This window comes from Nanorana parkeri, unplaced genomic scaffold (genome assembly GCF_000935625.1).
Source record: "Nanorana parkeri isolate BGI_ZX_2015 unplaced genomic scaffold, ASM93562v1 scaffold442, whole genome shotgun sequence".
In the NCBI taxonomy this organism is placed as follows: Eukaryota; Metazoa; Chordata; class Amphibia; order Anura; family Dicroglossidae; genus Nanorana; species Nanorana parkeri.
The window spans coordinates 1,155,889-1,183,346 of NW_017306710.1; the positions used below are offsets into that span (position 1 = coordinate 1,155,889).

At 40.7% G+C, this 27,458-nt stretch overlaps 1 protein-coding gene across 1 annotated transcript in view; it reads left to right on the top strand.

Moving 5' to 3' along the window:
* Window positions 1-27,458, top strand: part of LOC108790058 (plexin-C1-like) — an 80,606-nt gene that overhangs the window by 26,561 nt on the left and 26,587 nt on the right. Inside the window, exons 5-15 of the mRNA XM_018560235.1 lie at window positions 1,265-1,376; window positions 1,921-2,080; window positions 3,605-3,781; window positions 5,053-5,140; window positions 6,645-6,738; window positions 11,083-11,213; window positions 11,960-12,139; window positions 18,603-18,687; window positions 21,983-22,171; window positions 24,377-24,547; window positions 25,917-26,019. Of these exons, the coding sequence (XP_018415737.1) occupies window positions 1,265-1,376; window positions 1,921-2,080; window positions 3,605-3,781; window positions 5,053-5,140; window positions 6,645-6,738; window positions 11,083-11,213; window positions 11,960-12,139; window positions 18,603-18,687; window positions 21,983-22,171; window positions 24,377-24,547; window positions 25,917-26,019 (1,490 nt within the window). The remainder of the gene's footprint in view (window positions 1-1,264; window positions 1,377-1,920; window positions 2,081-3,604; window positions 3,782-5,052; window positions 5,141-6,644; window positions 6,739-11,082; window positions 11,214-11,959; window positions 12,140-18,602; window positions 18,688-21,982; window positions 22,172-24,376; window positions 24,548-25,916; window positions 26,020-27,458) is intronic.

Here is a 27,458-nt window from a genome sequence, read left to right on the forward strand (position 1 = left end):
CCCCTTCCACTGTATCTATTAAGGGAGTCATGGTTGTCAAGCAGGCTGGAATTCAAATACTGTGTATCTGCCTATATTTATTAACATTATGTGGTGTATTGATACCTTTAGTAGTTTTTTTGTGCTGTCCTTTGGACACTGGATTCCTGGCATGATCAACAGGTATTTTCCATACTTGTTGAAAATGTTCTTAGTCTGAAAAGTGAAAACTAATGCAGCCACCACATCCAAAGAATGGTAAGCTGCAATAAATTACACTTTTATTTTATTACTATTATCATCCTGGTTACTAGAGCCATTCAGTGCTGAGAGACTTAATGCTGTACCTCTTGGCATTGTGATATAATGCCAATTCACTAGACTGACTCATAGTACCCCACTAAAACTGCAGTTAAGCATGCATCTACTTCTTAAATCCACGGTAGCCAATTGGCATAAGTGTTTCACCTTATAATTAGTGAAACTTGTTCACCACTAGCTTGCTTAGTGCATATGAGCCCCCAGAGAGGAAGCACTACGCACCTTTTGCACCTCGGTTGACCACCTTACGGGATCCATGTCTAAGAGCACTGGGGCTTTCCTGTCCCTTATATGACATCACTTCCCTAATAAGTGCTTTAACCCTTTCGCTGTCACAGATGTAAACACTGCATCCACCCCGGGCTGCTGTAGCATCAGCCGATCACGTCTACACTGAGCTTGACTACCCCTCTGTAGATTTGTGCTTGATCAGCTTCATTGAGGTCCACAGGTTAAATCAGGGGTGTAACAGACTCCTGATGTCTCCTTACAGAGAATGTGTCACCAGCAATTTATGTGATATGTGATGGCCTTTGAAGGGTTTCAAATCGCCTGTGTACAATTTGGAGTGTCAAAGTTTTTAGCTATTTCACAGGCGCAAGCAGTTTTGAGGCTTGACAAGTTTGCTATCTATTTACTTAACGCAACCTTATCTTTTATCTTTTCTATTTTAATAAAAAATGGTTATTATATTGTGTTAGTGGGCATTAAAATGAATTTGAATGTGTTTTCTCAGGCCTAAAATGTGCAAAAAAAATAATTGCAAAAACAGCTCTGGCAGCATAATGGTTAAGCAGGTGCCTTTTTTTGTTTTCTTATCCTGATGGACTATTTCTATGGCATGGTATGTTTTTATAAATGTAGGTTGAATGATCTAGGGGATCGTGGGTAAATTACATTTGAAAATATTACAATAATGCTTTCTTCAAACTTTAATGGATTTGGTTTTACTGTGTACCATTAGTTGTATGATGAAGGCGGAATGTGAAGCAACTTCTTTGGAAAATTGGATTGGGATATCCAATGGCTATGGAAAATGTTTTGGAATCCATGTTACTTCTGCAGATAAAAACCAGGTATTCTTTTCATTGACATGCTACCTTTGTTGTTTTCCTTCATTTACTGTCACAATTTTCATGTCACATTAAAAGGAGACGACTCCCCCAGCTGTACGGTAAATTTATTTTGGCACTGGCACATGCCCCACATGGCAGTTCCCAGCTTCCCATGACCTTTTCGACAATCCCTTGCCTATCAGCCTTGAAAATGTTCAGAACTCAACATCAAGATTCATTGGCTAAAATTTTAATTGCATTCAATGATAAGCTTGCAATTTTCAAACTTCGTGCTGGGTTCAACGATCCCCCCATGAACCAAATTCAGTAACATTTGCTCATCTCTATTTTTAAACTATAAAATGTTTCTGTTTATTGAATAGGAAAAATACCAACTTGTAACAATATCCTAGTGGTATGAATGTACAAAAGAGTGTACAGTTGTCTCCCCCTACAGCCTCAGGGGATAGGCCCTGCTTTCAGGCCTTGGGACCAAAATGACTCCCACTGCCTTATGACAGAATTTATTTCTAAGCAAAGTTTTATGTTTTTCTGATTCATACAGATCACATTAAGCATCAAGAAAAATCCTTTACTATTTGGTAGAGATAACACTTGGAGTTGTAAATTGCAAAAGAAGGACACAGTTCTTTGCAATGGAACAGCTGACCGACAGTCCTTGAGCTGCTCCTGTCCATTTCCATCTGTCCAGTCATCTAATCAAGGTATGCCTTTCATTTACACTCTACTACAATGTTTTGTCAATTTCAGACACACATAATATTAACTAATTTAAAGTGACACTAAGCTCAGGAGTTAAATCTTTAAAATACATTCAATTACCTTAACTATCATTAACAAAAATGTATCTTATCTGTGCATCACCCAGCTGTAGATCCTCCAATCATCTCTGAATTGGGGCTGACACTTTCCTTCCTTCTGGATCCATTGTGCTGCGTTAAAGCATGGATGTTAAGTTGAGGTGTGTTAAGGCAGCCCATTCATTATAAATGGGATGCCAATGTACTATAACGAATTAAAAAATGCTCATTACCTTTTTTTGCAACAAGGCAGCGCACCACAGTTCACAGTATGTATGTTGTGGTGCGCTGTGTTGTGCATAAGAGGAAATTCACAGTGAATGGCACTGCATCACACCACACACAGATGTGTTGCCATTTGTTTCCAAAGTGAACACATGGGAATGGGCCCTTGGATTAAAGTCAAGGTTTGAGAACATCATAAACTATACAACAATGAAAGCCTTTTCTGAGATGTCGGTGAAGGTTCTTATTCATCCAGGTCATGATATATCTGTAAAAAATAAATCAAGGCAACTGGACTTGTATTTTCTTGAAGATGTTTCACTGGCCATCCAACCAACTTTTTCAATTCAGAATGAGATCACAAGCAACCAGTAAACACACAGTTAGCTGTCATCATTAAAGGAACTTTTGAATCTTTCTGAAGCAAATTTGTCATGATAGAAATATGGGCACTGTCACTGCTGACCTTTTTTTTTAAGGTTGCGAAATCCCTGTCTTTCATGTTATAACTATGACTTCAATACTTAGCCACTAAGCTGAAACAAGCAAGCAGCCAAGGAGTCAGCAAACCTCTGAGTAGCGATACCTTAAGTGTGATAGCCAGCAGAAAAAAAGGTAGACAGAAACATTTATAAAAGCATACCATGTTTTTAAAGGACTGTTTCACTGTATGGTTTGTACCTATACACAAGCAGTTCTCTATCTTTGCTATAGCTATAGTTTTACTATATTAGCTGAGTTTAGGTTTACTGCACTCTCTTTTCATCTTCTCAAATCATCTAAACACACAAAGATATCATCTATATATATTTATATCTGTTAAATGGAAGGTTTACACAAATAAGATCTAGAAAGAAACGTCTTGGGTTTTTTCTTTGATCTTTTTTTAAATGCAACATTAAAAAGTTTTTATTACCCTAAAATGCAATTTTTCTACATGTGCCTGTTCTTCAATTTAGATGTTAATAAATATGCTATTTTCCCTTTTCATTGCTGTAAAATATCTGGTGAACCTGTCAGTTGCTGCAATATAACCATGGCATGCACAGAAGCAGATCCGTGCTGGCGTGGTCAGTTTGCATATCAGAGCTCCCTTCTTGGTGATACAGGAGCAGGGTCGTCTTTACTGCAGGGCAAAAGGGGCAGGTGCCCTGGGCCCTATAATTTACAGGGGCCCACAACAGCTGCCCTTTTCGCCCCCAGCAGCAGACAGAGAAAGAGCTGCAGCAGTGCACGTAGGGAGAGAGAACGGCCGTTCATCCTCTGTAGCAGCCGGCCTCTATGAAGAGACCGGCCTTCCGTGCTTGTCTCCTGCTGTGATCTCCTCCCCCGATGCCTGTCACAGAGATCCGGAAGACATGGAGGAGAAGGACAGGGAGGGTACAGCCAGACAGTACAACTTTTAAGGTAATTCTGAAAAGAAAAAAAAATGTTAACATTCATTATCTGTATATGCATTTATAATGACTGTGAGTCATTTTGGTGTCACCCCTCTAATGGTGGCACCCGGGGGACGGGCCGCACCCCCCTTGTGACGCCACTGCTATCTACAGACTGTATACCTACATATACATATATATTTATAGATAGAGGCATATGTTGAAAATTTAATGAACCATGTAGCTATTGTTTGGGGACATGCAATGTAAATGTAATACCAAAGCGTGGTTATATTAGTGAAATCGGTATTACATTTACATTGCATATCATCGCACACTTCTACGTATTATCTATCTATCTATCTATCTATCTAGGCCAGAATGCACCGTGTCTGGTGTGAACGAGGCCTTATTGTGTTGCATAGTTCTGAGTCTATTGTATTAGTGCATTGACCTATATATATAGTATATCTCTATATCTATTTATACATATATTGTTTTTAATTTTTCGTTTCGGGGGAAGGTGATGTAGGTGGATATGGGGGTCTGGTTTGGAGAGTGCAGGTGATGGTGGTGGGTGGGTTGTGGGGGCCCATCAGAAAAATCTTGCCCAGGGCCCACTTAATTTTAAAGACAGCCCTGTACAGGAGGCTGTGCTAATGCACAGAATGTATACTGTATATCTTCCATAGTCAGTATGGCCACCAGACCCCCCCCCACCTAGCCTGGCCTGTAGGAGTGCAGCACACCTAGACATGTGGAACATAATGCACTCTTGCTTTGGAGCAACACTCCCCACTCTGAGGAAGAAGAATGTGAGAGAAGCTGCCTGGTCACGTGACCACCAAATAGGGAACAAAAATATGATATCTAATGCTTATTTCCTGCAAAAGTAATTCCGATTATACAAATACAATTTTCTGTCTTACAACTGGATTGAAGAACTGTTCCTTCCTATGGCAGAAGAGACTGATTAACGCATGGGGGCCCTGTCAGGCGGGCTGTAAGGGGCCCCATGATTTCTAATGGTAGCACTGGGTGAGAGAGCAGGCAAGACAGCAGGGCTAGACCTGTATTTTGTGATTCACACATTGATTAAAAGAAAAATACCTCATATCTTTGTTGATTATTCCAAGGATTTGCCATGATACACGATATAAAGAACTTGCAGTGTCACAGAGAGCCAAAAAATGTTCTTCGAGAAAAGACAAGCTACTTTTTTTTCCAGAAATACCTGCAATAGTATTATTAATGGTACATTTGCTTTTTCAGATGTATTGACTGCTATAGCAGTACACAATTATCTAACGATCGTGGAACATTTCCAGTTTGATAAGTGCTCACAATATTCAGGGATCAGGTAAATATTTAATTGTTGGCCACTTGCCTTTCTTTACTCATTGTTACTCTAGCTGCACATCCTGGGATTAAATTCATAGCTCTGCAGCTTAGTTACAATACCCTTTTTCTTTTCTTTTTTTAATCCTATATTATACAGCAAGCATAATTTTATATATAATATTCACTTAGCTTAATTCTGTCATGGTTGCCATGGCAGCATCTCATTACAATGAAACTGTTTGAATACCAACGTTTTGTCATGATAATAGCTGCCTTCACCCTGGTTTGGACATTTGTTTTCATTATTTTGTTAATTTACCCAGGAATATCACTTCTGGTTTAATGCCATTTATCACTTTAAAGGATGGATTCTGCCAGCTACAACTATATTTAGACTCAGGAAGTACACCCAAATTGAATGACAGTTCGTTTGCTAAAGCATTGTTTTGCCAGAAAGTTAGCAAGATTTTTTTTTTTTTCACAACATACTGTTTTCACCTTTTTTCATGCTTTGTTGCATATCAGCACTTCTAATCTTCTGCAGCCTCTCTGCAGCCACTTCTTGTCTACACGCACTCACTCCAGCAGAGGCTGATGTTATATCTCAATACTGGTTTCCTACAACAGACCGCGCCTGCGTTTGTAGTCTCTATCTGGAGAGTGTGTGACAAGGTGACAATGCAGGAGAACAATTGGGAGACAGGGACAGAGCATTGTCACCTTATAACAGGAAATGCCTGGACATGCACATCCATGGCAGGAACAGCAGGCATTGTTTTAATGAAACTTATAGATATAAAGTTAATGAAAATTTCATTTGGAATGATATTTCAAAAGTAATTATTAAAATTAATGACATTTTTAAATAAACCTTTTTTGTTTTCACTACAACCCCTATTTTTGGCCAAGTGACTTCTTTACTGTGTCTCTGTGCTTCTGTATGCAATCCAGGCAGATCGTGGCTGGTAGGAGGGGATGGTAGGGTGCTGCACATAGCTTCCTGAAAACATCACAGCAGTCTCATTACTCTCAGCCCCGATGCAAGCTTTGTCTCTTGGGAGGCATTATGCAAACATCACACATGTAATGCTGAGCAAGAACTGAAATCCAATAAAGAGAAGGGGCAGGCCAGGAACAGTCAGGCTGGGGAGGAAAGAGCTTGATGATGCTGAATGTCATCTAGCAAGGAGGCGGGCGGTATATAACTTGCTGCAGCCTCTAATGTACATTGTGAGAAGCTCAGAGTGTGCAGAGTAAGCAATTTCAGTACAGGATAGGAGTCTGTACAAATGTGAAAGACTGAAGACTTTCATTTTAATATTACTATATCACGCTTATAGGTCCATGTTGAATGGGGGAAATCTGTACACTAATTGGAGGTTTCCTCCTTCTCAATATATTAAAATTTTATTCAAGGCACTAGAAAACGCTTTTGGAGAAGAGTAGTTAACCACTGGTCCTTGGGTGCCCCTGTAAAATGTAGACTTCAATACAACAATAATGAAATATTTTTTCTATTGCAGTTGCTTGGAGTGTATATCAAATGGATGTCTGTATTGTACTAAGGAATCTGCATGTAGGTCTCCACTGAATCCATGTGAAGTTAAAGCAGATGAGGTAAATATAAGGGCCGTTATGGGCATTTATCATTAATATCATTGCTGTTGTCAGGAATATTGTATTGTTGCACAGGGCCGTCCCTATAAATAAAGTAAAAAAGTTTAAAAAAAAAAAAGTAAATTCAAGTACCTCTGGCACTCCTAATTATAAAAAATAAAGGTTTAATATCACTTTAAGTAATTGTCACTATCAAAGAATGTCCATATTGGTTCCACAGTACATTTGTTTGACAGCATCCTGAGAACGTTTTTTTATTGTTTGTTTGGTTTTTTTTTTTTACTTTAGGCTGATTGTGAACGCATAGAGAGTACAGCACCCCCAGCACCACCATCCAGTGTAAGTTGTTATTCACTTGAATTTTTTTTTTGTCTAATAACTGATAACTGAGATCTGAAGTGAAAGACAGTACTGTCAGATCCTCTACCAGTGGCATACTGTTTGTTTAAAGACTTTTATAAAAGGGCTCTTGTTTTACCACCAAGGTCCTTCAAAGGGACTTCTGGGAGATGGGAATGCTTAGAAAGAATCTGTATGCACAAAGCCCAGTGATGCCCTTTTTCTTTCACATCAATTTGGTTTAAAAAATTCAAAAGGGTTTTAAACATCCACAAAAAACAATGTCTATCTGACACTGGAGGTGTTGTTTTCAGAGCAGGAAATGTAAACTATACACACCCCACACCACAGATTTAGCAAGCCCTATGGTGTGGCAGAATTAGCACATATTTTCCATTGTACTTCCTGAATTTGGTAGTTATCAGTAGCTGCTGCTGCATGTTTGGAACCTAAACCACTTGCATAACATTTCAGATTTGTCAGAATAACTGTGTGGTTTTTGACAAGCTACAGTATACATGAATAAAAAAGTCATATCAGTAACAAAACATGGCACGTTTTTGAGCTATAGCCAAAATGCGCCATGTGGTGGTTTTTTTATGGTATACCTTGGTAAGTGGCACCTAAACTGGTTTTGTGGCTGGCTCTATTTACATTAACAGTTTCTACCATTGTAGCATGGTATGTTTTACATCTGAGCGACTTAAATATATAAAAATTAGAAAAGACCTAATCAAATGCCTAATGAAAATTAAAACTGAACTCCAGACAGATATAATAAAAAGAAAGTAATTTTCCTTTTTATGAATCCGTCCTTTATTGACGTTCAGATAAACATGGTATCATAGACAATAGAAACGTTTCGGAACCATATGTGGTCCCTTCATCAGGCAAAACAATGTGACAACAAGTGTAACAAACACGGTAAATATATACATCAGTGAAATGACCCAAAACCAATCAGTGAAGACAACCACATGCCCTCTGATGTAATTTTGACGTCATACTCACGGCAATGTAAAGAATAAACATCATTCTTGTACGCATAACAAAAACACTAATAAATGTCATGTATGAGTTTAACCTCTTGCCGTCCGCCCGTAGTAGAAAAACGGACGGACGGCACTGCTGCATCTGCGGGTTGCCGTCTCCAGACGGCAATTTTTTTCTGCTCGCGCGCGCCCCCTAGCGGGCACGCACGGGCAGAAAAGACCCGACAATGCACACACCCGGTACCGGGTGTCACACATATAGGCGATCAGCGGGTCCATAGCCCACCGATCGCCTATATGTGCTAGAAAAATGGCCTGGATGGGAAGGGGGTTTAATACCGCGGATGTCAACTGGTTAAAAAAATATTAAAAGTATTTTAGATAAAAGAGTGTATATGCCTGAATTGATCTTGTTTTCTTGTTATACCCTATGAGGTACATTGGAGTGGAAAGGACTTGGTGTGTTGCATTTAAATTTGCTAACAAGAAACAAGCTGATAGGAGGAGAGGGCATAAAGGTGACCTCATCAACTGCTTCTTCATTGTGCATTCACAGGCTGGGGGTGGGAGGAGACATAACTCTGATCCTTAACTGCAGTAAAAAAATGTCAGGTCACCTGGCTGTGCTGTCTATTAGGGCTTTTTAAATATCAAGCCAAAGCTAAAAATCCACAGGTGCTCAATTGTGTAAAATAGTATTGCTATCCCACTTCAGAATAAGAACCGGGGCAGGAGAAGAAGATTATTTACAAGAGTTATCAGATGATTCCTTTTTTTCAGGTAGTCTCAAACAACTAGACAATGAAGCACCAGTACAATTTAATAAATATCTAATAATACAAATCTAATAGTCACAATGTTATTCTGATGAAGGGCAGTCTATATGCATGTGACATTATGTAAATAAATCCTAGTTGATTATTCTCGCCTTGTAGTGCTGGTTACTTCTCTTCTACAAGCACTGGGGCCCAGTGGCGGACCTTAGGAACAAAGAGGAGGCGAAAGGGGAAATAAAAACAGGCGGTTGAGCCATGTTTTTAAAGGAGAACTATGAGGTGAGTGCTTTTCACTCACCTCATAGTTCTAGCCGACCTGTGACAATGAGACTGTCACAGGTCGGCTCAGTAGATCGGGAGGTGAGCGAACATATACCGGCGTTTGCTTACCTCTCGATCCTGTCAAGGCTCTCTGCCGTGACAGGGGAGGGGCTGGATTCCCCCTCCCCACTCCGATCCGCCAGCGCTGACTGGCGCAACGGACGGGGGAGGGGCGGGTACAGCTGGCTCTGCCTCTAGATAGGTGGCGGGATCCACTCCGGCTGCGGCATCTCAGTATCGCTACAGCTCGCGGTATACTGAACTTAGGGTAACGGGAGGACGCTAGTTTGTGTCCTCCCGTTACCCTAGGGAGAAATATGGGGAAAAGCCCTGACCCCATAGTTCTCCTTTAATGCCCCTTTGTCATCTGTGAGGTGATTTACAAACCCTTTACATAGCGAATAGCTATGCAAACTAGAGTCGTAGCACATTATGGCCACTAGATGGAGCTGTGGAGCATAAGAATTTCCTTGCTCCTCGGTTCCATTTAGTGGCCATAATGCACTGCGAATCTCGTTTACATAGCTGTTTGCTGTGCAAGTAGTTTATAATTATCCAAGTGTTCCGGCACCTTTCATCACTGTTACTTAGCCCTCATTCACACCTAAACGACATAAAATTTGTGCGTTTTTCAGCACATTTTGTGTAGCACGTTTTTGTGCATTTTTACGCACGTTTTCCACACGTACATAAAGTTGCATGTTTTTGCAAGCAGACTGTGACACATTCATGTGAATGGGCAAAAGTGCAGAAACGCATAAAAACACAGCAAACTTGCATTTTTGAGCATTTCCAATATAGTCTATGGGGCCAAGAAGCACATAATCTGCCAAAAAGAAGCTCATGTACTTCTTTCCAGTGGCGGACATGTTGCCACAAGCGACAAAATGCTCAGATGTGAACATGGCCATAGAAACGAATAGGGATTTTTGGGAGCATTTTTTGGGCAAGGAAAACCGCTATAAAACGCTTAGTGTGATTAAGGGCTTATATATGATGTTAGTAACTCTGCGTTACTTACTACTGTCCCCTGAACCATTCATTGCTTACTACTGGCCTCTGAACTCGGCGCTACTTACTACTGTCCCCTGAACTCTGCATCACTTGCTACTATCCCCTGATTTCTGCATTACTTACTACTGACCCCTGAACTCTGAATTACTTACTACTGTCCCCTGAACTCAGCACTACTTACTACTGACCCCTTAGCTCTGCGTTACTTCTGTCAGCTGAACTCTGCGTTACTTACTTCTGTCCCCTGAACTATGCGCTACTTACTACTCAATGTAGTAAGTAGCGCAGGCAGATTGAGTTAACCTAAACATCTATAGGTATGATGTAGTAATTGCGTTTGCCAAATTTCTATTAATATACAGTTTACTTTGCTACCTATTGACTATAACAAATTATGGATGACCTCACTGACCACCCAAGTTCTTGCTCTTTTAGATCCTGTTTGCCATTCTTTTACCAGTTGAGAGGAAAAGACCAAACACTGGCTTCCACATTTTTTAACCTGTAAAACAACTACACATTACTGCATTTAGTGTTTCATCCATTCATATGAAATCTGGTGAAGAATTCAAACGAGTGGATGCAGAAGAATGGTGGAAAGTACCATGGGGGAATATGTTAATGTCACATAGCCCTGGTAGTTATAAGAGGGTCCTGGAAGTTGCTGTGCCCAATTTGGAACCTGTGCAAGGTACCCTGGCTCTTTTAGTACACACACTGTATATTTTTACCAAAATTCTCACTTCTTTGGGATTTTATGCACACAAAGCACATGCCATTAAATGGGTGAAAATTAGTTGAAATGGAGTTAACCCAAAATGCTTGTGAGACAAGGTATTAAATCAAACTTTATTTCCAGGGTACCAGGGTCATGGCTTTTAATGTTTTCTTTCTCACTCCAGGTCACAGTTACAACAGTACAACCTGATAGGATAATCTATTCCGGAAGAAAAAATGTTCTAATTACTGGAGAGAATTTGCAGAATCTATCAAAAATGTTTTTAGTAGGTGCCAGCAGCTGCAAGCCACAAGAGTAAGTTACAGTGCACCATACAATTTATGTGGTACAGGGGAAACAAAATCAGGTGTCCACCATACTATACCACCACATGTTACCATGATACTGACATAAGCACTTATTTTGCCGACAACCAAAGATCCAACAATTCTCTGCAAACTACAAAACAATCAGCGCTACTTCAAACTTCACATTTGTAAAAAATATTTATGGTAATATTTTTTTTTACAGTTTTTTTACTTTAAGTAATTGGGAAAATACAGTATTGTCTCAGAGAACCGTGGACTGTTGTATGCAACTTTATTATGTTTACACATTTGATCTTTTTAAACTCTGACCTTCACTGAAAGTTAATATAAAGTATAACTTGCATAACACAAATATGGTAATCAAATCAGAAAAGAGTGCCAAACAAATTTTATTGATTCACACATATCAAGAAAACAGCAAGCAGCCATTACATTTTGGGGGCCAAACAATGCCACTGTTGCCTAACTTGGCTGACTCTCTGCTGTAATCTCCAATACCGCTGGCTTTGATTTAATGATCCAGGCTTAAAGTCCATATTCTTTGAGACTGTTGTCAAAGTCCTGATGAAGGGGGTTTGTTTGGCCCTTAAAATGTGACTGGATGAACAGAATAGTAACTAATTTGGGAGATAAAACAGTTCACTTAAATGTGTTTCAACTGTGTGTTTAGATGTTTGCCTGGTGTCCAATTTTACATTTTCTAATATATTTACCATTTTCGTTGTTTGTTAGAATTCGAATTGAAAGAGAAAAATATTGGAACAGCACACATGCTTTTATCTCTCTGCCAAGTGCGAAGGATGCCAAGCAATTATGTGTTAATTTTAATGAGACGTGTCATCAAGGCCTGAACATCTTTTATGTATCAGTACCCACATGTTCTGTGAATTTACCAAATTCTGTGTGGTTCAGGTAAATTTTTTAAGTTAAGTACTTTGGTTATATTTTAACACCTGCTTTTTTATCCTCAGCTTTATGTTACCATTAGTCCCCATTTGCCAGGCACAATCCCCGTTTTGACAGGTCTATCCCTGGCAAACATACCTGGTGGTGTCCACGGTGGCAGTAAACACAGTTTATTACCTAGTCCTTGTATTAATGGCTGTGGCTAGGACCCAGCACCTCCCTCTTATGTTCCAGGCACTTGGTCCATCCCTGTCTCCCTCCTGTGCTCCGGGTGCTTGAAACGCCCCTGCCTCCCTCTTGTGCGCCAGGTGCTTGGTATGCCCCTGCCTCCCTCCTGTGCTTTGGGCAGTACTTGGCACGACCCCCGCCTGTGCTCAGTGCTCCTGGTATGCTCCCCACACACACACGTGGCCACACCTGTGCTCAGCCTCAGTAGCACTTTGCTCTGTGATGCAAGCATGGCATTCATGGAGAAGCTGCCATGAAATAAACTGAATCTGCACTTTGCATTACTTTACATTACTTTGCATTACTTACTACTGAGCCCTGAATCCTGCATTATATATTAATAACCTCTAAACATCTGAACTCATTATTTTATTATATTTTGACGTAGATTGTCTTTAAACTTTCATTACTTTTTAATTGTGCTTACAAGCTTATCTCCTTAAAAAAAAAAGAAGTGTGCTGCACCCTGGTGATCTTGCGCACGGCTTGTCATATACCATGAAGCCACTTCAACTTTATTAGCTCTGCCAACAGGTGTTCGTAGGGCGCTGCTGCATTTTTCTTGTTATCTTTAAAGCACCCCTCGTAATTATGCATGCATATCTTTCCTCTTATTTAAAATCTGTTTATTTTGTCTTTATATCTTAAATGTCAGCCTCTTTTTCCAAAAGTCTGTGACCAATAGTTTGAGGGTGTGTTAAAATAAAGGGATTGGACTGTGGGTGTGGCTACAAAAGGAGTATGTTTTGAGGGTGTGGTTTAAAAGTGGACATGGTCAGTAGGGTGTCTAGATTTCATCTTAAAAATATGTTAACCTTACCTCAGCTCAGATTTTTTGTTTATATACACTAGGATACAAATGTCTTTGAGATCACAGTATAAATGTATCCATTATATATATTAATTGAAAATATGGATCCAAGCACCACAACAAGACTCTCACCCTGAAAATTATAATATATGAAAAATGAAATTTTTAATAACTATTACATACATAAAAACTCATTAGTTTTACAGCACACTTGAGGGGGTAAGCAGAGATATGGATGGAGGGAAGCCGGTAGATGTTTTTATACCTGGATTTCTCAAAGGCATTTGATACAGTACTACAAGCGCTTACTTCACAAGCTGAGGGCTATGGGCATAGATGAGGTGGTGTGTACGTGGATAGAGAACTGGCTACGGGAACGTGTCCAGAGAGTATCTGTATATGGCACCTTTTCGGACTGGGCTAGTGTAATGAGCGGTGTGCCTCAAGGATCTGTGCTGGGTCCGATACTGTTCAACCTATTAATTAATGACATGGGGGGGGGAATAAATAGCCATGTTTCCGTGTTTGCAGACGATACAAAAATAGGGAGGGTACTAGAAACGGATCGTGACAATATAACATTGCAGGAGGACCTGGATAAAATAGGGGAGTGGGCAATACTATGGCAGATGAGGTTTAATGTCGATAAATGCAAAGTAATGTACTTTGGACATAAAAATAAACAAATAGGCTATACAATCATGGGTATGCCGCTAGGGAAGTCAGAAATAGAAAAAGATTTGGGGGTCATTGTAGACCACAAACTGAATGGTAGCTTGCAGTGCCAAGCTGCGGTAAACAAAGCTAGCAGGGTCTTGTCCTGTATTAAGAAGGGGATGTATTGCAGGGACAAGTCTATAATTGTGCCTCTATATAGATCGTTGGTTCGGCCACATCTGGAGTACGCGGTCCAGTTTTGGTCGCCGGTACTGAGAAGGGATGTCCTTGAACTGGAGAGAGTCCAGCGGAGGGCAACAAAACTAATTAGGGGAATGGAGGACCAGAGCTATGAGACAAGGCTTCTGACCTTAAGCATGTTTACGCTGGAATTAAGGAGATTAAGGGGGATATGATTTTCATGTACAAGATGTTCAATGGTGACAGCAACATTGGCAACAAACTGTTTGAGATTAACTCCATTACAAAGACCTAAAGTTGGTGGAGAAAAAATTCCAGCACAATGGGCGAAGAGGGTTCTTTACAGTAAGAGCGGTTAAGGTCTGGAACTCACTGCCATCGGCAGTGATTTCAGCCAAGAGTGTATTCAAGAAACGTTTGGACAATTTCTTGAGGGACCGTAATATCCAGGGATACCAGTATCCCTAAGAATGAGATGATGCGTGGACCTATATGGGTTGGACTTGATGGACATATGTCTTTATTCAACCCCAAATACTATTTAACTATGTAACAACCCTATATCCCACCTTGATAAAAAAAGGAAGAAAGTTGTTCATATACACACACCCACATTACCTGGTACAAAGGACTATCCCCGGCCCACCTCTACCGTCTCTATAAACCTACACATGTATCTTAATAATTAAATAATTTTGAGAAACAAATGAGGACACAAGCCACAACAATGTTGCTTCCAACCTAACAATGGCCAAAAAGTTCAGCAAACAATGTTCAAAATACTGCACAGTATACCCAATTATTGTGCTGATAAAGTCCCCAATATCTCAGATTCCAGCATAATGTTCCATTATATATATATATATAAGCCAAGCATATAGCAGAAGGGTTGCGGTCTTAGATTAATCACATCAACAGCAAAAGCCACGCAATAATTGAGTAGAGGCGGTAGGAAGCTTGCATTATTCTTGCAAGCAACAGATGCAGCAGAATCCCAATGTATCTTTCCTCTCCTAGAAGCTTAGCACATTCAATAACCATTAGTCACCCTGGCCTTATCCTCCTATATGGGTATCAACATGATATTTTTATGTATGTACATCCATCTCCTGGGCTAGTTACCCATCTCCAGATCCTTTCTCATTCCAATGAGCTTTTGCAAGTTCCCATAAGGCTCCTTTCACATGAGTGGTCTGATCAGGTCTGCCTGTCAGTTTTTCAGCCGTGCCCGATCGGATGCTCTATGCAAGTTTAAGGGCAGCCGTGTGTAAACAGACAAGCGCTGGCTCTGGCTAGGTCCAGAAAAACAAACGGATCAGAGATCCGTTTTGACGGACCAGATCATGCCGAACTGGGGGTAATCTGATGTAAACAGACACATGTTCGTTTACTTCCGATTCCCCATAGTCAGACATGGAGTCCGGCAGTTTCAGTTTTTACCTCCATCGCAAGATCACAGCGGTGACATCCACTCCATACTGCTGTGATCAGGAAAGGATATTTTGTCCAATCCTCTCCTGACACACTTGTCTGAAAGGGGCCTAAGTGTGGAGACATAAGGTGCACAAGGGAAGAGAAGTGGTGGCACATGCCAGCATGGCCTATCTTTTATTCAGACATAGCACATGGCAAACCAGGACAGGGCTCATCATGTGATATCAATGCGTTTTGTCCATTCACGAACTTTGTCAGGACATCCTGACAGCGAATGTGGGTACCCATAAGTGCGTGTGTCTGTAGGTGAACAATGTGGTTCCATTTTTTATCAAGGTAGTATATTAGATTGTGAGCTTTATACTATGGGTTTTTTATGTATGTATTATTTAATAATTCCTTTTAAATAGATTTAGCATGCTTGATATTTAAGCAACAGCAGCAAAATCAAAACCTAATAAAATCTACAATACTAAAGTACAATACTAAAGTTGAAAAATGTATTAAATCATCAAATAACAACTGACAAAAATGATAAAAGAGAACAAATTGGACCCTTGCCCTTGTTGCCATCCATCCTATTTGCCGGGGACAGTCCCCATTTTGAGGGCAGGGCCTGCCTATGGTGTTACTGTGGTTATAGGGACCCGTAAAGGACACACCCAACCCTTCCTTAGCTATCACACTTCTGCCTCATGAGCAAGCACCACAGAGCCCTGTAGCCTGAGCAGCACTGGATGTCTGTCCTCTTCGGACAGCTCCAACTCCTGTACAGTGTGTGTGCCTGCCAATTTCTCTTCAACTTCCAGCAGCACCATCACCAGAGACATGCCAGCGAGCGAGTAGACCAGGAATGGAGGACTCCGACAAGCCAGGCACATGCTAGCAGGAAGGGTGGGGGTTAAAATTGCTGCCAATGACACCAGTGCTAATGGTTAGTATTACTGCCAACAACGCTACTGCTGGGGCTTATTTTACTCCCACACAGGCCATACACAGTGAAGTGACACCCCCTTTATTGGCCATGCCCCAGGTGTTCGGCATTTTTCTTCTTTATAGTTTCAAGATGTCAATCCTAACTATGCATGCATATTTTGGTGCCTTTTTTTGAAACCTGTATATTTTGTCTTTATACCTTGCATGTCTGCTCTTGTTCCAAAAGTCTGTGACCAATTGTTTATGAAGCATAGTAAAAACTGGTTGTGATTTTGTGAGTGTGGTTACAAATGGAACCATGATTTTGTGGGTGTTGGTAAATAAGGGCATGGTCAGTAGGGTGTCACCTGATTTCATTTTAAAAATCTGGCAACCTTAGCCTTATCCTTTCTACTATTTTCCAAGAACAACCATAAGTGCCTACTGCCTTATCATTGTCACCCAAAGACACAGGGGAGGCAGGGGAAATCTTATCTTAGAGAGCTGTCATCAGGGCAGATGTCCCCATTGGATGATTTACCCTTGCCTCCTATTCCTGTGGCAACAGTAACATTTTGAATATCCTATCACATTCTATCCTGGTGTCAGTGGTGACCAGGACAGATACAAAAGATACATTTACCCAGAAGGGATGCAGACAGCAATATAAAAAGTCTCAGAAGTTTTAAATTGTATCTACAGTCTACACAAAGTTATTTTCTTTGTACTGTCAGGTAGATTACTTTCACTTCCTATCCTGGAGATACAACAGGAAGTGAAGTCTTTTCAAAGTGACACAGAAAGCAATCGAAACCTGGCATAGGTTTGGCGTGACTTAGTTTACTTTTCCATGAAGTCTGTTTTTTTGCCATGACTAGGCTCTATAAGAAGACTTATACATAAATATTGCTGCCACAACCATCCACTCCTACAACCCTTTGAAATAACAACTCAAGACAACACATTGGAGTATGAATGCCCATAGCAGCCTTTTATTAACAAATATAAATAAAAACATATCAAAACACATATACAACAACCACAGTCAAAATGGGGCCCAAGGTCATTTTAGGCACTTTAACCAAGGAACCATTTCTGCATACCCATAAGTAGGCCGCCAACCACAGGAACACAGACTCAGAGACAATTGCACCATTAATTGCAGATACGACCTTACCCCAGTATACTGAACATTCAAACTAGTAAAAACAGAAGGGGAGTATGGCCGTACCAAAGACTGCCCCAACCCACTTGACATTTACCCAAATGTCCACCTTCAATGACCTTGAAAACTGGCCCACTGCTACAACAAACTCAACAATCTCTTGGGAACAACCAGCAAAACCTCTTAGATACCCATCAAAAGAATAAGTAGGGAGGGAGGTTGTGAAGTTCGCCTGACCACCACCTCTCCGACTGCCTGATCCTAGTTCCCACCCCCTGTTCCATTTCTGAAGCCCCTCCTGTCCGACTCAACCCCACTGTAAGTACAACCCCAAACTACTTTTTCCTTTTTTTTAACCCTTTATGTATTTCGTGCTTTTAAACCCTCCTATGTATTCCCTATGCCTATTGTTTCTCATTTTCCGCTCCCAGCGTATCTTTATCAGTGCCCTATTATAAAAGTCACAAACAAAGATAAACCAGATTTATCTTCAGATGTCTTCATCATGACAGTCATAGATAACAGACATATACTGTATGTTAAAGGTTAAGGGGGATCCTGTAAGACCAGGTTTAGCTAATTTCAATGGTTACCATATATTTGTGGTGTTTCTGTAATGTAGTTAAATGTCTAAGGCTTAGTATGTACACTTCATGTTTTTTGGTGTATATTTTAGTTATTTTCACTTTTGTAAAAGTCTACAAAAAGACAACCTCAAGATCGTGTTCCAGCTAAAATGAAAGTGGCTGCATACATTAATCTAGTATCCGTGCTACTAGATTAATTAATAACTATTTACACAATTAGTACATCATTTTTTTCCATCCTTTGTATGTTGATTTGAATTTTAAGGCTACATATCCTTTATGAACACTCATGTACAAGTGGCTAAGCTACAGCAAATCACAACTTTGTGATCTGCCAGGTTCAAATCAAGTGACCAGGTTAATATTTTAAACAGATTTATCAAAGATTATTGCATTGTTTTCAGTTAAAAGCAGCAGTTCTAAATGTTGCCTTAATGTATTGCAACTGATGTCTACGTGTTTTCTGTTTAGTGGCGGTCGAAAACTCTCACTATCTGGAAAAGGTCTGGATCTTGTGGAAGAATTTAGCATAGCAGGGAGCACATTTGTTAGCAAAGTAAGTCTTACACATTTGTACATCCACAGAAAAATACAAAAAAGGATAAAGCGCACTCCTGTGGGCACACTACAATTAGGTGACTATTGTGTAAGGGTGTGCAGCAGCTCCTCGGTACAGGGAGAGGACCCTGTCTATTCAAAATTGCAGATATGGACAAAGCAGGACAGGAGCGCGACTACCAAAAGGACGTGGATGGGTATATGCAGTACAGATTGTAAATGGATCTTTGTATGTGAAAAATTCCGTGACACCGTTAATAGTGGACAAAGGGACTTACAGTTCGAGGCTCCCCCGTGATCTATATGCCGCCCTCCTTTGGAAGGTCCAGGATCGCAGGAGTGTCACCGGTGGTGTAGCAGGCTGATCAATTGGAGGTGCGGATCCGTATGGCCACCCACGGACTCGGCTGGCCGGGCCGAGCCGCGTCGGTCAAAGACGGAAGAGTGGGGAGGAGCTACACGCGGCTAGGGCACGCCGTGCGTCGTTGGTCTGGATCGGTAGCGGTGTGGGCGGTGGAGGTCTCAGGTGGTGGAGGTCTCTGGTGGTCGGGTGTCTCCAGTGGCTACGCGTTTCGAGGAATCCCTCTTTATCAAGCCTAAAAGCTGCTGGAGATCACAGGAGATTTGACTGTTTTTAAATGAAACAGGGGGGAGGAGTGTGGTTTCGTTGAGCCTGGTGATAGGCTGCCGCTCACATAAGGGGGGAGTGGATTAGCAGTCTGGGTCCGCCTTGAGTGCGAGCTGTCAGTGCTCGACCTGCTGTGGATATATGGCTTTAGATGACAAATCATTTTTATTTGGGGCTAACGTTTAATTGGAGGGGATCTAATCTATAAACCGTATGTAGCGCCAGAACAATACTATTTGATAAAATATTTATTAAATGTGTGTGAAAAACTTTAATTGGTGTTAAAAGAATTGGGAATCGGTGCAGTGGTGAACTGCTCCTGGGTGGGTGAAGTCTAACAACGAGTCCATGTGTGTGATCACATGGACACCTATGGATGTAAAAATACATGCATACCCCCATAAGTGCATGCACCCATAAAAACCAATACAAATAAAAAATGTATTAAAATATGTGTGTACACATACACACACACACACACACATACATGTATACATACATATATATGTGAGTGCACACACGCGCAAATGGACATAAACACACATTTGTATAAAAATGGTCTTGTTATAAAACTCCTACCAGACGGACATTTTTAAAACATCTCTGTATCTTGATAGCGCCCTGTAGGTGTGTATTGGGGACTACCTCTTGTTCGCTAAAACATCTGAAAAGAGGGAGTGACTATGAAGCCCCTGCAGGACATAACGAGACCTGCCAACAGGGTAACAGGAGTGTAAGAATATAGCCTGCATTTGTGTGTGTTGTATCTCTTGGCCAAATATAGATCACGGGGGAGCCTCGAACTGTAAGTCCCTTTGTCCACTATTAACGGTGTCACGGAATTTTTCACATACAAAGATCCATTTACAATCTGTACTGCATATACCCATCCACGTCCTTTTGGTAGTCGCGCTCCTGTCCTGCTTTGTCCACATTTGTACATACCAAACATAAAAATGTGCTTTCAATGCATACACCATATTATAAACTCTTGCTCCTTTTGTAGTGCGGTTCTTTTGTATTGGATTCTATATTCATATAACTGTGTATGTATAACCTTAAAGCCCATATCCAGCAAATCATTTTTCCTATGTTTTAGTTTTGGATAGATTTGGGAAAAGTGAACACTTCTTTCAAATTTTTATGGCTGCCTGCGACCCGATTGGAGAGTTTTCTCCTCACTTCCCGTTCTTCTGATGGCCTGTGACAGCAGGACAAGAAACAAAGGCAGTGGTCATCGCAGGGACAGGAAGCCACAGACAGTGACAATAACTTGACTGAGGCTCTAAACCAGGGGTCTCAAACTCAATTTAGTCGGGGGCTACTGGACACATTTTTTAGTCCCGTGGGGGCCGCTACTATATACGGTACTAGTGTTAATGTCTGCATATGTTACAAGCGGCAACTGTCACCCATTCAAATTTATGATCTGGTGACAGCTGCTGCATGTAAACGCCTGCACACCGCATGTAATCATATGTGAAAGGAATACATGCAGTTAGGAATCTGTTACTATGCCTAGTTACACAATTGTGTATCCAGGGAGAGTGATTGTTTTTGTAACTGCATGTAATCATATCACATACAATTACATGCGGTATGCAGGCGTGTATATGCAGCAGCGGTCACCTGATCATTAACTTGAATGGGTGACAGTTGCTGCATGTATAGTCCATGGTCCCATCGCACTCCTGACCGCGTGAATCCCTTCAAGTTGCTGCATGTAAACGCCAGATTAGGGATTCCTGCTGCAGGAAAACGCAAGTTTGTGACACAGGAATCCCCAATCGCACCTGAAATATAGGTGTGAATGGGGCCTAATATACACACACACACACAAAAATACAACCCCCCTCCCACACAAATAAAAAAATACACTCCCCCCCACACATAATACACTTCGCCTCCCCTTCTAAGCCCCCTGCACACATTTAAACCTGCTCCCGCAACTCGGGCACGCGGTCCGTGACCCGTGTGCCCGGCTTGTCAGCTGGCTGCCGGCCACTTAGTATTGGCTTGCCGGCCAGTACTTTGAGACCGCTGGTCTAAACCTTCCTCTTTTTACCAAATAAAATGTATTGCAGTCTGTGTTTGCAGTGGAGATATTCCCCAGTAAGGGAAGTCTGCCCATTGGGAACACCAACTTCATTAAAAAAATGTTTTGCTAAAGTTGGGCTTGAACTCTAAGCAGTAGCATAGAGGATGGCTACAAGTGATTCATGGGCCTCTTTTTCTTACATTATTGCCTTTAATGAGAGCCTGCATCATGGCTCAAACAAATTTGGTAGTGAATTGCCTACAGAGACTTCTGTGCACAGCTTTGTTAAAAATAGCAAATAAGGAACTTTGTGGCGCTATAACAAAGAACATGTATTTTCTATATGAATAGTCTGCAAAGCTCCAACTATTTATAGACTGCCCAAGAAGTACCTGAGTACCAATCATACTCATATTAAGGGAGGATATTGCATCAATTGTGAATTGCTGGGCTTAGCAACATGTCAAGATAATAAGTAAATATAGCTTGTAGCTTTACAGCAAAATTCTAATACGCACTTGATAATTAGATTTTATATATAGAAGGTCCCAGTGTTGCCACAAAAAAAAACCTTTAATAACTAAACTTTTCTGTATTATTCACAAATGCTTATTCTGCATTCTACAGGGTGTTGAATGTTCAGAAAACAAAACACACTGCTATTTGATAGCCAAGCCACTAAGTGAAACCAACCAACCAACTTTCAGCATAAATATTCATATTGAAGAAAATAACATAACATGTGGGATAGTACATTACAAGCCAGATCCTATATTCACTTCTTATACTGCAGTTGATGTTGGTTATGTCATTGAAGTAAGGATAAAGGCAAGTATTCTGCATTTCATGTGGTCACATCTTTGTGTACTGTTATTGTTGGGTTTTTTTTAAACTGTTGAACTAAGTTAATATATTAATCAATTTATACTTGGATTTTTAGACATTGAATCCTCCCAAAACTAGTATTTTTTGTATAAGTAGGGGGTGCCAAGCCACTTACTGGGTTCTTATAGCTCTTCATTAGAGGTGAGATCTCTCTGCCCCAGTTCCTGTATATTACTGCCAAACCTGGATACTTACTTTTACTGCTACAACGTGACTGTTTTTAGGTGACCAACATCCCTTTGTTGCATTTTCTAAAAAGATAAAGTAAAAATGTCAAAGGATGAGTGAGATGCCATCATTATTCCTGTGGCAATTGTATAGACCTGTACACCCCAGTTCAGAGAACAATAGGAAGCAATAACCTGATAGTAGTTTCTGCATTACACATTTTATTGTGTATTTTTCCCTGTCATTCTTTTGTCTGCTCTAAGAGTTTACCCATCATACCTACTGAGATATAGGGATCAAGACACTCTTTGCTTCTCACTGGGATGGGGCCCTGGGCCAACTCTGCCCTCCCTTTTCTGCACTAAACTCTGACTTTCTGTTATGCAGAATGCACAAAGTAGGGATGTTTTGAAATAAGTAGACTCTCGGCTCTGACTGCCTATAGGTCATTGACTCTTTCCTTATTTCAGCACTTCCCCAGTATGCAAACTTTGCATAATAATGTGTTAGTAGCTACAGTTCCTAATTTGGACCTCACTTTCCTAAATTAGTAAGATAAACCTATAAAATGTATGTTCCACAGAGTAAGATGCAACTAAGAATATTTTTGATATTCAGTTTGTTCGCATGCACTTTATGTGAAGCATTTTAAAATTAGATAACATAAATCGTATACATGATCTAATCTAATCAGTCATGGGAGATGTTTTACTTCAGAACCGTTGTTCTTGTTATCTCTTTTTAATGGTTTGAATTTTGATAGTGTCAGAAAAAAATAGGAAATTATTTCACTTTCTGCTTTATCAGTAACCGCTGACACTATTATTAGCATTTATGAAAACCGATGAAGAAGAAAAATGGCAATGTTACTTATTTTAACTGTTTAACCTGCAGTTTAGTAGTAAAATACAAATCATGCCGTTGCAGTCATAGTGATGGTGAAGGGTGGATGTTCCTAAAGGATATGGCCTATTGTGACACACCTTTTCACCAGCATCAATATCCTTTGCACCTCTTGGCATTCAATCACATGACATCCCAGAACTACAAAAGAAGTCAGTGGTGAAAGATTTCCCTCTGCCAGATCCTGTGATCACAGGTCAGAATGGAGGGCAGGTAGCCATATTATGCCTAGCATATGGCACTGGCTGTGGGTCCTGTTATGCCCAGTGTCTGAGTGGGGAAGTATCTCTACTTAGAGCCACAAGCCCAACATATCTTATTAGTACTGGCTTGTCTTCTCCTGCAACTGATCCCTGGAAGAGAATGGAATGTCTCTCATGATTCTGCAGTTAAGTTCAAGTGTACTGACTTAGAGTTTCCAGACCACAAACAAAACACAGGGAAGGATTTATCAAAACTGGAGCTGACAGAATCTGGATCAGTTGCCCACGGGAACCAATCAGCTTCTCTCTTTAGTTTGTTCAGTTAGGCTTTGGAAATGAAAGATAGAAGATGATTAGTTAGTATGGGCAACTGCTCCAGATTTTCTCTGCTCCAGTTTTGATAAATTTGCCTCACAGTGTGTTCAGGGGCTGCGACAATAAGGATCAATCTAGTTGGTACTAGCCAGCAAGCAGACATTCTGGAACCTTTTATTATACACTTGAATATGTGACTGTCTTGAGCTTGTATGGGTAGTTGGTAGTTCGGAGCTGCCTCTGAACCGTGACCATGCAGAAATCCAGATTAGTCTGCACTGGGATGCTACTGCCTTTTTGTCAGCAACAATAATGCCACCACTAGCAGCCAAACCCCCTCCAATTATATGTGTAATCAAAGAAAAATCTCTAGATATTTTCTTTTTCTTTTGCTATTAAAAGAATGATTCACCTAACTGTTTTCTTGTAAAATTGAGCATGTTTTCCTGATATCTATATTGCTATTTCAACCACGTCATCACTTCCTTAGAACAACTCTTCCAAAAATCTTCAATAGTAACAAAGTTAATATAATTATTTTCAACAGAAAAAAAAAGATGAACTGCACATTCGAGCTGATGAGATTCAAGTTTTTATAAATTCTAATTTAACCTGTAAAGTGCAGAATATAACAGAATGGACTGATGAGGATACAGTATTTTGTAAAGTTGATTTGGACAACTCCAAAAAAATAGATGTGAATAAAATAGAAGTAAAGGTAAGTTATAAGGGTGGATGAGAATCTATGGAAATGCCTGTAGTGATCCTGGTTTCAATATTCACTTTACTTTGTAAAACTGCTGAATCAATGACAGTTAAAGAATATATATCAGAGTGTTGCTGTAAATGGGGTACATTCAAAGCAGAGACCAGTTATTGGTGGTGTGACATAAGGTTTGGTATTAAATCCTGTTGTGTTGTTGGGATATACATAGGTCAATAGTCTGGCACAAATGTTTAAAAAAAAAGCAACAAAAAAGGACATATAAGATAGAGTACTTGGACATATTCTGCTGTCACTCTGTTTCTAGTTGTCTTTCAGTACATCAGTTCTCAGACTGCTATAGGGATAAAGGTGCAAGAAAGGAACAGCATGGATGTTCTGTGCTCATGCACACAACTCCTGCCAACAAGCCTTCCCCGCAGTGTTTATTGCAATGCCCGTACTTAAAAGTATATTAATTGAACTACCTTTTGTCAATGTATGCATGTGTAAAAAATGCAGCATGCACTACTACTATTATTACAGTGGCTTGTACTACCGTACCACAGGCTACTGCCTTAATGATGCTCAACACATTATCACAGTATTACCCCCTTTCATTCCTGCCTATTGAGTCTGTACTATGGGAAGCATTTTACGTGGACCTATAGACCCCTAACCTATAAGCATGTTTAAAGCTACAACCTGTGCTATAATGCGTATTTCCAAGATAAAATTCCTAATTTATTGGTTTAAATAAACTTTTTAATTTGAAAACCTACTTTCATAAGTTGTGTTGAAATTTTAATGCTGGAAATTACAGCAACTTAATTTTTTTGTGTTATGTACAGTCAAATGTCTGCATTTATTGATGTAAAATGAAATTTAAGTCATGGTAACTTAAGAAAATGGACTTGGTAACTCAGTTTTGCTCAACATGAAGTCTCTTTCCCCATCCACCTGCACAAAATAAGTAGAGGCATGTTAGAGGAGCTGTTGTACACAGCACAGAGATATAAAAGACATTTTCAAATCAGTTAAACGGATTTGTTGCCATGCAGTATTTGAAAAAATGCAGCAGCTATTTGTTTGCTACAGGGAATCTGTCAGCATAAAAATATGGACTGAATTTTGTCTTTATGTGCATGGTCCAGCACTGTCATCCATATCTTTGGTTCTCTAACAAATATATGCATATTGGTGGTTTCAACACCTGATATACCTGTGCTCCTTCCAGGAGAGTGACTTCCCAAGTAGGGAAGCTAGGATGAGCATGACAACCTCAGAGTATGCACCTTTTAAGTCAGCAGTAGCAGCTCCCATATCTGATAGATTCGTTTTATTTTCAGGCACAATTACTAATTTTACCTTTTTTATTTTAAAGGTTATTTTGGGCAACTATATAAAGAGACTAGACAAAGACGCAGCAATTTCCCCTTACATCTATATCCTTCTGGTAATTCCTCTTCTACTAGCTATTGTTATTGGTAAGTGTTACATAATATAGAATAGCTCTTGTCTAAATGATAATCTGTGCATAGGCTGCACATTTCTAAACCTATTCGTGTGGCAATTTTTTGTGGTGTCTTGGTTCTGGGAGAGCCAATCATATGCAAAGGAGTAGCTTTTAGAGGCACACACAGTGGTGTATTCTGGTTTGGGGCTGCCCTGGGCAAGACAAAACTCGGCGCCCCCCCCTCACACTAAATTTACCCCACCACAGATCCTGCAAAGCCCCCTGAGACTCGGCAAAGCCCCCACAGGATCTCAGGAAGGCTCTGCAGGATCTGTGGTGGGCTTTGCAGGCTGCAGAGCATACTATGGATCCTGCAAAGCCCCCCTGAGACCCGACAAAGCCCCCTCCAGATCCTGCAGAGCCCACCAAAGGGATGTGCAAAATCTATGCTGACAGCTCTGACAGCACAGTCCTCTTACTTTGCATGGTCTGACCTCTTTGGAACACGGCCTTCTTGTCCTCGGTGCTCGACTGGACGGCCTCCTCATCCTCGGTGTCCAACACAGCCTCCTTGTCATCTTCGCTGCCCAACTGGAGCTCCGGCCTCCCGCCTCCTCCGTTGGTGCCTCCTCCATCTTCGCCCCTCGCCTCTTCCGTCTCTGGGGCCACTCGACAAATTTTCTTCTCTCATGGGGGCCGCTTGCCAAATTTCATACTATAAAATGTAATTTAACTGTATCCGGTATGGTACTGCAGACACCGATATACACACAATAAAGCCCCTTTCATATCTGTAGGTTTAGGTGCGATTAGGGAATCCTGCATCAGAAACTTGCGTTTTAATTGCAGCAGAGATCCCTTATCTGGTGTTTATACGTGGTAGCTATCACCCATTCAAGTTAATGATCAGATGACAGTAGCTCCATGTAAACGCCTGCACACCATCAGGGAGAAGGCTGTGAGGCGGCACGTTGGTCCCGGTGATCAGTGGTCGATTTGTAAGGTCTGCTGCAGACCTTCTCAATCGATCCTGCAAAATCCTCTTTCTGTGTAGAGAGAGCTTGGGGAGATCTGCACTTAACTGTGATCATTTATGCTGTATATTTCAGTGGTGGCCTACATTGTCATGTATATCACCCCTGTGTTCACAGATTTATTCACATAATTAGGGATGCGCTTCAGCTTAGGGATGACCATTAGTTTGACTTGAATCCAGCCTGTTCAGTGAACTGCCAAACAAACTGGCCAAATTAGGCCAGTTCGCTCACCCGAACCCTTGGCTTCTGTTTGTAAACCTACCAGCTGGCGATCATGGGCAATGTCATTGACTAAATATGGTAATTTGCGACAGGGGTAGCTGTGGGGAAGCATCATAATGTGCCAGGTTGTTGTGGCGTTGGAGCAACATTGTTGAGCAGTGGATCATTTCGGCACTTTGCAGCTTTTGGAACTCTTTCTGCACCCCTATTT